At 35.3% G+C, this 13,464-nt stretch overlaps 1 protein-coding gene across 9 annotated transcripts in view; it reads right to left on the bottom strand.

Moving 5' to 3' along the window:
• WDPCP (WD repeat containing planar cell polarity effector) overlaps nt 1-13,464 on the bottom strand; it is a 385,832-nt gene that overhangs the window by 221,442 nt on the left and 150,926 nt on the right. For 8 of the 9 annotated variants that reach the window (XM_088841307.1, XM_088841310.1, XM_088841313.1 and 5 more), the window contains 3 exons: nt 11,143-11,257; nt 8,752-8,885; nt 5,033-5,224 (listed from right to left, as the gene is read on the bottom strand). In XM_088841307.1, the coding sequence (XP_088697433.1) occupies nt 5,033-5,224; nt 8,752-8,885; nt 11,143-11,257 (441 nt within the window). Of the gene's footprint in view, nt 1-5,032; nt 5,225-8,751; nt 8,886-11,071; nt 11,258-13,464 lie in introns of those variants that run through there. The other variant, XM_088841311.1, reaches the window with a different exon arrangement.

The following is a 13,464-nucleotide window of genomic DNA, read 5'->3' as shown; positions in this document are numbered from 1 at the left end:
AAAGCTTTATTGAATGCTTATAGCTGAAAAGTTAAAATATCTACTCAAATAAGGTAAGAGAAAAGTAAGTTGTCACATTTTTGACAAAGCTAATGAATTAAATATTTCTAGGATGATAGTAATTACTTTTTCCAAAAGTAAATATAAAGAGTGTGCTCAGCCACTCAATCCTGTCCAACTCTTTTCGACCCCTTGGACTGCAGCCTGTTGGGCTCCTCTGTCCATAGAACTTTCCAGGCAAGAATACTAGAGTGGGTTGCCGTTTCCTACTCCAGGGGATCTTAAGCATGTGTGTGTTAGTCATTCAGTCGTGTCCAACTCTTTGTGTAGTCTCCCAGGCTTCTCTGTCTATGGAATTCTCCAAGCAAGAATACTGGAGTGGATTGCCATTCCCTTCTCCAGGGGATCTTCCCAACCCAGGGATCGAACCCTGGTCTCCTGCATTGCAGGCAGATTGTTTATGTTTGAGCTACAGTGAAGCCCTGTATTAAATAAAAAGGACTACTATGTTATGTATGATAAACACAAATACCACAGAAAACTATTTTTAAATGAATTTTATAGATAAAAGTGTTTTTCTTCATCCTATTTATTGTATGTTTTTCAAAACAATTTTTTTTCCTAAACAAAATCTCTCTTGTTCTATGTTTCTAATTAAGATATATACTGTTGTTTAGAGCTCTGTGGTGTGCAATTAGACCTGCAGTTTTCTAATATCCATAAAATAAATTTTAAAATGTTCCTCCTCTGAAAGACAGATAATTCAGTCACAGAGAGCTTATTTCTGTTTCCTTTGTTTTTTTTTTTTTTTTTTTTTTCAGCTGCTTGGTAAGCCAATTTTCTACTTAGAGTCTACTATTAGAACACTCATTTGGTTCAGTATGTGGGCTTTATCCTTTCCATGGTCTGTTATGCAAAAGAGATGGCTTTAAACAACTTTTTCAGTTTGTTGTAAAGCAGTGGTTCTCAACTTGGATGCACATGAGAATCACCTAGGGAACCTGTAAAAGAATACTGATGCCGCCTCCCCTTCTGGAGATTCTGATGTAACTGCTCTGGGTGGGTCCCTTTGTAAAAGCTCTGTAGGTGACTATAATGTGTTGCCAAGGCTAGGAACCACTACTCTAGGATCTTGCCACAGTCCAAATAAAAGCTTATTATCTTTTCTGATTGAACTTGGATGGGAAATGATTTTTTTGAATTCTGTCATTTAATAGATACAAAGATTAAATTTCTTCTTTATAAAGTTGCTACTTTTGTAGTCTGACTTTTAGGGTTTAAGAGTATATTGTATCTTTTATTCTGAAGATTAGCACAAGAAGTCTATTGGTTGCTAGTGAAAAGTATTTATAGATATATGCCTGAATATTATCTTTATAGACCAGTAGTTTTAGTTCATGTTTTCCTAAAAAATACGCTACAATTCATGGTTAAAGACTGTCTTCCTACACACAGAAAGAAACAATTATTTCCCCAGACAATTATTCCAAAAGATATTCACTTTTTTGCATATAGTGTTCACATGAGGTTCTGAAAAAAAAATCTTTATTAATTTTTCCAACAATTTAATTTTGATAGATTGAAAGGACCAAATCTAAGACAGAAGCTACTTGACTAAAAAAAAATATTATATATCTTAATATATTAAGATAAAAAAGGGGACATTAGCTATGCAGTCAGTGGTGATAAGTAAAAGTCAGGTACAAATATCATATAAAACTTAATGAAAATCTATTCAAATACTTAAACAAGATGGATAATTTCCCAAAAACACAAAATAAGGAAAATGACTCAAGGAAAAAACAGAATTCCTGAAAAACAACCATTGAAAAATGGAATCAGTGGTAAAAAATAAATCTTCCTTGAAAGACAGTACACCCAGACGCTTTTATGTGTTTTATCAAACATTCAAGTATCACATAATTTCTTTTGGTACTGTTTCATAGAGGAGAAAAGAGAAAAGCTAGTCAAATCACTCCACAAGGCTAGTACAATTTTGATATGAAACTTAGGACAGTAACAAAAAAAAGTAAAACTGTGTACCAACCTTGAGCAAATTGTAAATCCTCTTTGAAAGTTCCCCCCTTATTATTTCTCCAGGTAAAAACAATCATTTCCCACTGGCTCCTGTACAGCTAATATATACTCTATCCACAGCACTTTAACACTTTAGTATATGCACGTGTTTTCATATTTGTCTCTCACTGGTAGACACTAAGATCCTTGCAGGCAGGGAAAGCATTGTATTCATATCCTCTGGCATGAAATACAGTGCTTACCCCATGGTCAGGGCTTCCCAGGTGACTCAGTGGTAAAAAATTCACCTGACAATGCAGGAGACATGGGTTTGATCCCTGCGATGGGAAGATCCCCTGGAGGAAAAAATGGCAACCCACTCCAGTATTCCTGCCTGGGAGATCCCATGGAGAGAGGAGCCTGGTGAGCTATAGTCCATGGGGCTGTAAAAGAGTAGTACAGGACTTAGGGACTGAACAACAACAGCTACTCCATGGTCATGCTCAACAGCTGATGAATGATGTGAAGAGAGAGAAAGTGAAAGTGTTAGTTGCTCCACTGTGTCCGTTTCTTTGCGACCCCATGGACTGTAGCCCACCAGGCTTCTCTATCCATGGAATTCTCCAGGCAAGAATTCTGGAGTGGGTTGCCATTTGCTTCTCCAGGGGATCTTCCTGACTTAATGATTGAACCCAGGTCTTCTGCATGGCAGACTGGTTCTTTACTGTCTGAGCCACTAGGGAAGCTCCAATACTGGAGTGGGTTGCCATGTCCTCCCTCCAGGGGATCTTCCCAACCCAAGGATCAAACCCAGGTCTCCTACATTGCAGGAGGATTCTTTCCTTTCTGAGCCATCAAGGAAGCCCAACAATACTGAAGTGAGTAGCCTATCCCTTCTCCAGGGGAACTTTCCGACCCAGGGATTGAACCAGGGTCTTCTGTATTGCAGGGGGATTCTCTAGCAGCTGAGCTACCCGGGAAGCCCAGGGAAGGGCCTTTCAGGTAGAAATACATGTAATCTGTACAGGTGTACACTGCTTGCATGCTCAGTTGTGTCTGACTCTTTGCAACCCCATGGACTATAGCCTGCCAGACTCCTTTGTCCATGGAATTTTCCAGGCAAGAATACTGGAGTGGGTTGCCATTTCCTACTTCAAATTTGTACAGGCAGAAGGTGAGAAATAAAGAAGCAGTGAGTATATCATTTGGCTAGAACATAGATTTGTATAAAGAAATACCACTGGAACAGTAGGTCATGGCCAGTCAGGGCAGGAGGGTGCTTTTCAGTGCAGAAGCTAAGTTTACCTCAAAATCTACTGAAGGCATTTGAACAGGTAATGGCAAAATCAGATCTGTGCTTCAGAATTCAGATGAGCACTTTTTTTTTGAGCTGCCTGGGACCCATATGGTTTAAATCCATCATTTTAAAAATTAGAAAACTACAGTTAGGGAAGGTGATCTACCCAAGACCAAAGAACGCATCATTAGTTAAAAGCAGGCTGAACCTTACAGGAGTAAACTTGATTCAAGTCACACAGTATATAATCCAACCAATAGGCAAACTGAAGTTTATCGAACCACAAAGTCCATAAACTAGACATGGGGAGATGAAGTATGTGGACCATATGTATATACCCTTTTCAAACAGTCCTAATTTCAGGTAATAAGTTCATTTCAAATAAAGGTAATTTGTGTACTGTAAAACTAAAGGTTGATTTATGCTTTTTTTTTTACTTTTATTGTAAGAGAACATTTAAAAGAATTCTAGTTGGCTTTATTACATGAAGTAATTTTGATTAGGTCTTTTATTCAGTTAGCTTCTAGACCAAGATCAATATGATGGTAGGCATGAACAGGAAGTGAATAGGAATAAAGCACTTCTTTATCCTTACAAAATCCATACTTGGAGCATTAAAAGTGGTCTTAGTTACTACAACAAAATTGGAAAAGTTCCAGAAAAAGGTAAATTAATTAAAAAGGGCTCTTCAGTCTTAAAAGATAGGCTGTAAGTTTATAAAATCAGAAGAGGTAAGTGGCAGATAAAGAAAACTTGTTCATTATCTCAGAATACTAATTCTGGAAAATACTTCTTAAAGTCTAAAAGATGATGGATTTAGAGAAAATACAGGAACATACAATTTTACCTAGACAAAACATACCATTTTACCCACTGAAAAACCATGTTGAGGACGTTGTTTTTTTCAATTTAAAGTTACATTAAGAAAACAGAATTTCAGACTCAAAGTACTTATACAAGATGAAAATATCCACAGGTTCATGATAATGAATGATGATGGAACATTTTCAGAAACAGACAGGGTGAGATCTCACACACACTTCCTAGATTAACCCTTTTGGTGCTTGTGTCCCAGGCAGGAAACTAGATCGAGGGCTGCTCCTCTAAGGCCCTCCTTACAAATCCTTTCCCCAAGCCATGGTTTGACACCACAGAGTCTTATAGAAAACAGGCATTTGACTACTGTTTGCTACCTGACTAACTGATGTTTAAAGAAGGTGGTTAATAATACAGCTTTGAAAGGCATGAAATCATGAGCAAACAGTAAAGACAGCACTAATAATGATAATCACAAGAATCACAATAGTAATTGAGATTAATTAATACATGTAATAATAGTATTACATCATTATTGCTCTAAATGCATCTATTAACTTGGATATCTTCATTCACTCTGTTTTTCAAATAATGAAACCACAGCACAAAGAGGTTAGTAATCTGCTCAAGGACAGAGAGGTAGGTAGTAGCAGAGCTAGAATTTGAACCCAGAACCTTGTGCTATTAATCACTATGGTATTCAGGCGAGTCCTGAAACTGTCTGTGGATCCTCCAGATGTGATGCTTTAAAGGATCCCATTTCATATGTAATTACTTTTGTTGAATATTTGGAAAAAAAAATTATAGACTTTAAAAAGTATTAACACTTATTTCAGAATAGAAAACTAATAACCCTATTTTAGTTTCTCTTCAGCAAAATGTATATATTTGCTTTAGATTTACCTCCAGCCTTCCTTGAGCATAACTCAGGAGCAGCAGATTGGCTCTGTCCTTCTCAGAAGAAATGGGGGTCCAAGGCCAAGCATCATCACTGACCAGTGGCCACCAGCAAACAACTGTATCTTGAACACAATTGATAGCTAGACGACGCTGTGTTGTCCTATTTACTGGGCCAGGTATTTCATAATAGGAAATCTAATGGTTAAAAAAAAAAACAGAGAAGGATCATTTTTAAAAGGCAAAATCCTCAAAGTATTACAAAAATTAAAGCATCTGTAAATGTAGATAAATGCAAGTAAATATGCATGTTGAACATGTGCTTAAGGAGGTGTCAGAATTTACCAAATTCTTTTGACACATACATAAAAAAGACATATGTTCAAAATTCTCCCCATTTTTAGCAGAGGAAAGGAAAAGGAGAAATGTGAGTTGGGGAGGAATTGGCCATAGCAATCCCAATCAATACCAAAATGTACAGTCATGGTTGCTTGACAGCATCGACCTACACATAGGATTTAAGACCAGTTATATTAAATGACAGGTTCAGTACTGCTGACCAAGAGTGTCGGACTACTGTTTAAGACATAACATGTGAACAGTGACTGACAATAACAAAAGGAAAAACAACTTGAGGCAAATATCACTTTAAAGACATATATACAAAAATTCTGCATAAAGGGATAAGCCACAGCATCATGCGTAAAAGTTTATGCAGCTTCTGAGAATTATGCTTTTCTTTCTTAGGACGGATTTGTAGAATTTATTATTCAAACTATGTTATTTTGGAACATGGTTATTTGAAAACATAAGCACGGCACCATCTGGGTGACACATGCCAAGGAAATATAGATTGCACCGTATTTCTGCTTAAGGAATTAATGGAAGGTTGATAGCTTGCAAGCGAAAAATAAAAAAAAAAAAAACTATCTTGCCATTGCTGGTCAGCAATAATCGAACCACTTTCTGGGGATTAAGCGCATGGCTAAGCCTACTGGACCAGACACTAGCAAAGGGCAGGGGGTCTTCTTATCAGAGAAATGCTTCTGGAGCCAGTCTCACTACATGACAGATTGCTTTCATATTCCTGTCTGCAAGGCAACAAAGGATGGCAGTAATGCGATAATGCCAGAGTGCAATGGGTGTTAAGAACCCGTTGCATTTATGTATTGTATTTAGTAAATAATCAGGCTCATCCAAATTGTGATCTCACCACTCAACCAAGGCCATTAAAATCAAGGTTAATGCTTTAATAATCCTCTGCTATTTTTTTTTAATATGGTCAAAAGGAACCCTTTTCTATTTGCATGGCCATAATATTATTGACCTCTTCATCCTCTGAATGCACATCAAAAGGAACTGAAATCAAAGTAATTACCAGTGTTGTTCTCTCATGGTAAACATTTAACTCCTTGCACTGTCCCTTCACTGTTAAATAAATTGAACTGGATTTTTAAAATGTAGACAGGAAAACTTGCTAAAGGTCAATAATTTCATGATCTTTCCCCTACATTTTTCTCTGCCAAAACTGTTTCAGTCTAAAAGAACTAAATTATGATATAGCTGTAGAGAAGAGCAGGACTGTAATACTCTACACTATTTCCTTGTTTTAAAATCCAAATGGGCAATGACAGACAACACAAATTACTTTATGCTCTAAAGTGCAAATTCTTATATTTAAGCTCTCAATATCACTATTTTAACTAGCTATCTTCTTATTTGAGGGAAATATCACAATGAAGTTGCTAAGTCCTTAAAAATACACAAACATTATTTTGACATCCTACCTGGCATTTACACATTACTTAAGAACTTCTATATGAGAAAACAGAGTTAACACAAGAGACTGCCACTTTCAGTACTCACATAATGTAAATCATGTATGTTATCTGAAATTTAATGTTTGAGTATTAATGGTTTACTGTTCTATCACAATGGTCAAGAGGGCAAGTGAAATGAATAAGTTTCTTAAAATGTCCTTCCAATGGATAAATGGCAGTTTTTATCAAATACTAAATACCTATATTTAAAATACTGAACCAGAAAATGAAATCCATGGGTTTTCCGGAGGGAAGCAGGCTATTTCTTCTCTAATGTAAAGAAATGACATGGAGTGCTCATGTTTTTAATTTATCATATCTAATGACAGAATGAACAAATACATAACTCCCTTACTCAAGGTGTAGGGCCCACATACTCAGTCTATTTTTCACATCTTTTCATCAGAAAAGATGACATCTTAACAGTTTCTCTCTGCTCTCATTAATGGGGAGATATTATCCTAACGATGAGAAGACTTTGCCAAACTACCCACCACACTTAAGATGAAGAAAGTAGGCATACAAAATTTTATATAAATGCATTAAAAAGAGTCACTTTAATAGTTAATGCATTAAAATTAATGCATGCTGGTGCATTTTAATGATCAGTATTAGTAAATTAGCAACATTTCAAGGAAAGCTAGCCATGCTGGAAAATAGTATTCCATTAATAATGTTAAACCATTTTTTACTAGACAAAATATATGAGTACTACAGATTTTCAGTTTAAAAGAATCAATATTATACAAAGTGTTATAGAAGCTACACAAGGCTTGCAAACAAAACCAAATTATAGTTTATTACCATGATGAAAAAGTTAATGTATTTTATGCCATGTTAAAAATCTTTTTCATAAGAGTAGATTTTTCTGTTAAATAAAATTAAATCCTCCCACACCACTACTAACTCAGTCACAATAAGAAATAACCCAAAAGAACCCAAAAAGGCAAAAGGTTAGGTCAAATACTATTAGACTTTTTAAACACACACACACACACACACACACAGTTTCAAGCCACAAAGCTGGCTTTTAAGAATCTTTGCCCTTGTTATAGATACTCCTGGTACAGTGTAAGTGTGCATCTTAAGGAAGCTGTATATCAGTCTCGTTCCCAGTGAACAGTGAACTGTCTCAAATCCACATCACAGAGGCTGGATCAATCTTGCAAACACAAGTCACTGCTGAAAAGAGGCCTTGAACTGAAACAGCCTGGAAAATGTATGAGATACTCATTCTAGCAGAGAGTATGCCTTCCAAGCAGTTAAAATGTAATGTGGCAAAAGTTAAATTAAACACATCATTTAAAATAAAAATCCTGCCTTAACAGATGTAAAGTTCCCGATAAAAGGAAACAAATTACCTGGAGTTACTGAAGGGAAAGAGACTAACACAGGAAGGAGATTTCTTTTTGAATTTTTCTCCACAGTTATAGCTGGATGTTGGGAGGAGGGGGATCTTCCCACTCCTTGTTTATTACACTTTTCTATTAACCTTTGAAAGTGTCCTCCTCTTTCTTTTCTTGTGAAATGGAAGCGAGAGCAGCTACCCTTGCCTAGAATAGTATTATGGGGTCTCAGGGGAAAATGAGAATGGTATATATACTACTACCAGCAAGAAAACCATTTTCAAATGTGTAACTTGCCTGTATTATCTTTCTGATTTCCATAAGTACAACGTAAACTGCTCCAAGCATGCCACTGTTAGATCCCCATAATGAGAGTAAAAAAAGAAAACTTTGGATGGCCACTGTTTCTAGTTGGTCAAGCTTAATCCTATACTATGAATAACTCTGGTTTTTCTGAAATCCATAATCATTTAAGAAAAATGAGGATAACATCAACTTAAGCAATACTCTAGCATACCTTAATAATTAACAATATGACCATATACATTGAAATCTCTACCTTATAATCCAAGGCTGAGAGCTTTTCCAGTCTTTTGTTTATGTCAGGAGAACTCATCTTCTTGGCAAACTGAATAAAACATAGTTTGTTTTGTGCCAAAAATGATAAGATAATGAAGCCGTCTGTGAGAAGAGCTTAAAGAAAAAGATTTGATAAAACTATCAAGTACTAAGTTAGAATAAAATAATAACAAATTAATAGTTTCTTCTACTGAAATGTTACAAAAAGCTATTTTCAGAAGATTAATGAATATTAATTGAAATAACTGAAGTCTCCTAAATATCATTGTGGACATTTTCCAATGACAATAAAGATATTAGAGAGAAACAACAATAATCAGTCTAATCATGCATGGATTTGGTATTTTTCCTTTCCATGAGACCACTTCAATATACACTGAGATTTGGGGACAACCTACAAACGAGATGTATTTGGAATAGAGGTAGGAAAAGCATAAAACACTGTTTCATATCTGAACGTAAAGATAAAAACACTTATTTGTACTTGGCCTTTAATCCTGTATTTATATGATACAAACCATCTGAGAATAAACTGGATTTATTAGAGGATACAGATCAGTGTTCTCCACCAATTTTTTAAAAAAATTTTCATCAATAAACTCTTTCCGAAAGTATACTAGCTGAATGAACTAAAACATATTATACCCAATACACATATTATATAAAGTAATACTTGATAAGATTAGCAAAAACATTTCTACAGCTATATTTCTAAAGCACACAGATAATTAATTTGCATGGGTTACATAAAGAGTCATGAATGTTATAAAAATTATTGATAAAAACAAATAGTAGGAATTTGAGGAATGTTTTACACTGTTTCCAGCAAAAAGAAGTTATTGAATGTTTTATATATTTTTCTTTACTTCCATATCTCTGGCTATGCAAGCAGTAGCCACAGTAGATCTACACAGTTACAGGAGAATCTGGAGAACTGCCAAGAAATCACATTGCTATCATGTACTAATGAGAATGTATGTATTATTTGTGGTTTAAAGAAACAAGTGAAAAAAGATATCTCAGAAACATGAACAGTTTTGGAGGTCTCCTTTTAATTCTAATGGAGGACCACCAAAATGACAAAATTATCACAGCCACTATTTTCTTTGCAGCATCAATGAAGGGGTCAATTATTAGACATATGAAAATGGAACCTCTTTCACAGGGAAGTTTCGTTAGCACCATGATCCTACAAGGAAGAGGAAGAGGCATACTCATAACCCTACCCCCAGCTTGTCATTATTAGGAATACTACTAACGATAGCCATGCTGCAGAGTGCTTTTCTCTAAGAAATTGTGTCTGCATTATTCAGAGATACTAGTGAGCACAGAGCAGAAGGGTTTCTATAATCTTACCTCTGTCCTTTCCACTAGACCACACTTTCCTTTGATTATTCAATTTAAGATATGGATAATTTTCAATCTCTAATGATAATGCAATCTGTTTCTTTTTTAAATTTATTTATTTTAATTGGAGGCTAATTACTTTTATTGGTTTTGCCATATACGCAATCTGTTTCTTAGACTTTTTTTTCACCTTGAATTAAAGTGCAATCTTAAAACTTTAGGAGTCAGCACACTATAGTGCAAAGAAAACGGGTTCAAATTTCAGCCCAGTCATTTTGGGGCTATCCCTTAGTACCGCATTGGTGAGCATGTTCATTAGTATCTCAGCTTCAATTTCCTTATCTATAAAACAGAAATAATTATATATTACAAGGATTAGTTGTTTTAATTAAATTATATAGGTAGGCTGGCACAGCGAAGAGCCTTTTAAGGATTAATAAATGTCAGTATGCTACCTTTTCAATAATTGGCTTAAAGTCTTTATGTGCTTTGTAGCAAATTATATACTAACTGTGATATCACTTTACAGGGTTCAGATTTATCTGGTATTTTTTGGCATTGATTTTTTATTTTTAGAAATACTGCTCAAACTCTCTCAGAAGTTAGTATTCATAGACTTTGGTAACAAAGAATGTCCTAAGAGCCAAAGAACAGATTTTGTTTTTGTTTTTGTACTAAGTGGCTGTGCTGACAAATTGGAGTTATTTATTCAAAATTCATGTGAAAGTGAAAAATATTTGAAATGTCAACACACCAAACGAAAAACCCACCTCTTTAGAAAATATGTTCACTTTTTTAAGGAAACAGTAAAAATTACTCAAGAATACTAACAACTGACAAAAACTTTGACATTAAATATTAGTCAAAACTTGTATTGGTCCCAGGGGTTGTAACTATGCTATTACAAGCAATTACTTGTGTTTTCAAGTCCCTAGTGGTAATAATTAATCTACCTGTTGACACACTATTCCTCCTGCCCCACTGTTAATGCAGGCAATTGATTTGCACATGGGGGTAATTATACCATCACTGATGGTGTCTGAGATGAGCTTCCCCACCAGGCTTCTGTCAATCACCACTTTCTCCAGCTGCGGCCCGGAAAGGCTTAGGGACACCAGCACACCTGAACCAAAGAGGAGCTAAAAACAGGTAAAGGGAGAGAGGGGGAGGGAGATACACGAAGAATCAGAATCTTTTAAAAATTCCTCCCCAAATGTACAACTTATACAGATATGTACATGTATATCTATACCATGGAATTATAATGAGTTCTTTGAAAAACAATCACTGACATTCTGAGTTAAAAAAATACAGGTGTTTAATGGTGGAACACAGTAAGTGCACTGTTCAGTTCTATATGAAGAAACTGAATTTAGTCCATGTTTATTAGAAGTGTAATCTTTTAAATACTTGGAAAATAACCATGTTTATGAAAAAACTTCCTTGCACTGCATTCAGAGATGTGATGTGTCTTTTTGAAATGTTTTCAAAGATTACTATTTATATTAGTAATTAAAAGAAGATTTCTTAACATTTGAATAGGCATTGCTACATATTAAACAGCAATCATCATTACAATGTTAACACCAAGTATTATGATTTATCCGGAATTTAAACTCCTTCAAATAAAGATCATGTCTAAAATATTAAAATACATGTAAATCCAAGGAAATTAAAGCACAATGTTAAATGTTAAAATTCAAGTACCACATACCAGAAATAACTTCTTAAGGAGAGATAAACATAGTAGGTTGCAGGCTTTATTAATATTAGTGTTCACCCAACCACCCAATAAAAGATGTCGGGATATCACCATTATGGTTTTATACTTCTCCTTTTCATTTGTGGCAGTATAATTCATTCATCTCCAAATGTTTAAAACTTCTGAAAGGACTATGCATATGTGTATGCTTGTTATCTATGAAATTATGAAATATCAACATTGGAAGAAATTGTTTCACCTTCAAGGCAACAGACTCAAAGCAGATGAATCATGTAATAGCATATGATATAAGAAGAAAAAAACCAATTGTCAGTAAACTAATCACGAACATGCTAGCCAAATCCAAAGACAACTATGATTTTAAACAAAACAGGGGAATTCCCCACCTACCTAGGCATCATGTCCCAGCTAGAGAGGATGATTCTGTGACAAGATATACTAGGACATGTGTGAACAATGAGCAGCACGAGGGACCAGGTGATTATTATATTAAAAAAGACAACTATTCTATTCCCCTACTATCTAACAGATTCCAGGCATATGAAGCAGAAAAGAAACTGAAGGGCCCCATGTGATTAAAGGAACTGTCAATTTCATGTTAATTTACCCCAAAGGGGTCAGAAGGCAAGGGAAAGGAGAACTTAACTTTATTGGTTTGGGAGACTAAATAGAGAAAGTGAAGGTACGTTTGTTCCAAGAATTTCAAACTACTTCATAAATTAATTAATTTCTACTGAAGTATGAATTACATCCAGCCACGCCATATACCTTGATGACTAACACTGATATTTTCCTTTTAGGGAATACCCCCATAACAATACAATATATGGTCTTTACTCCTACATTCTCCCTTCTCAAGCAGGCAGTTTTAGGGTCATCTTTCATATCTAGTTCTCCTCCTTATAATAGTTTTTTCTCCCCTCATTTATTCAATCTCTCCTTCATTTATTCAGAAAAGTGAAGTCGCTCAGTCGTGTCCGACTCTTTGCGACCCCACGGACTGCAGCCTACCAGGCTCCTCCATCCATGGGATTTTCCAGGCAAGAGTACTGGAGTGGGTTGCCATTTATTCAGAGCACCTCTAAAATTTGTCCTTTTCTATTTATTTTTATCTACTAGAAATTTACACCCATACTCTTAAGCACCTCTTTTCTTCATTATCTACTGACTATTACTTCCTAATGGATACTACTAGCTAGGCCACTTTTATCTTTATATCTTGAAAATATAAAAAATATATATATCTTTATAGACATATGATATATCTTTGTATCTTATCTAGTGCCTAGAACAATGTCAGACACATAGGAGGTGCTAACTAAATGCTTAGAGAAAGAATCATAATTAATTCATGATAGGATTAAATAATTTCCAGTTAGAAGGAAATCTGGTCGAATTTTCCACTCCCACATGACATGGAAGTTCCTTCTTTAGCATCTCTGCAAGCATCCTTCAAGGATCCAGCCCATGCTTGAATACTGCCAGTAACCAGAAGCTGCTTTAAACAGATAACTAACAAAGAAGTAAAAAGGTCTCTTTGAGGAGACAACATTTGAGTACAGCCATATGATTACTTGAAGAAAGGGAATTTGAGGCTTAGAATAGTAAATGCAAAAACTCTTG

Source organism: Moschus berezovskii, chromosome 11, assembly GCF_049115385.1.
Source record: "Moschus berezovskii isolate FMDL1 chromosome 11, NW_MosBer_1.0, whole genome shotgun sequence".
In the NCBI taxonomy this organism is placed as follows: Eukaryota; Metazoa; Chordata; class Mammalia; order Artiodactyla; family Moschidae; genus Moschus; species Moschus berezovskii.
The sequence above is the reverse complement of the archived record's forward strand: the minus strand, read 5'-3'. Positions and strand labels throughout refer to the sequence as shown.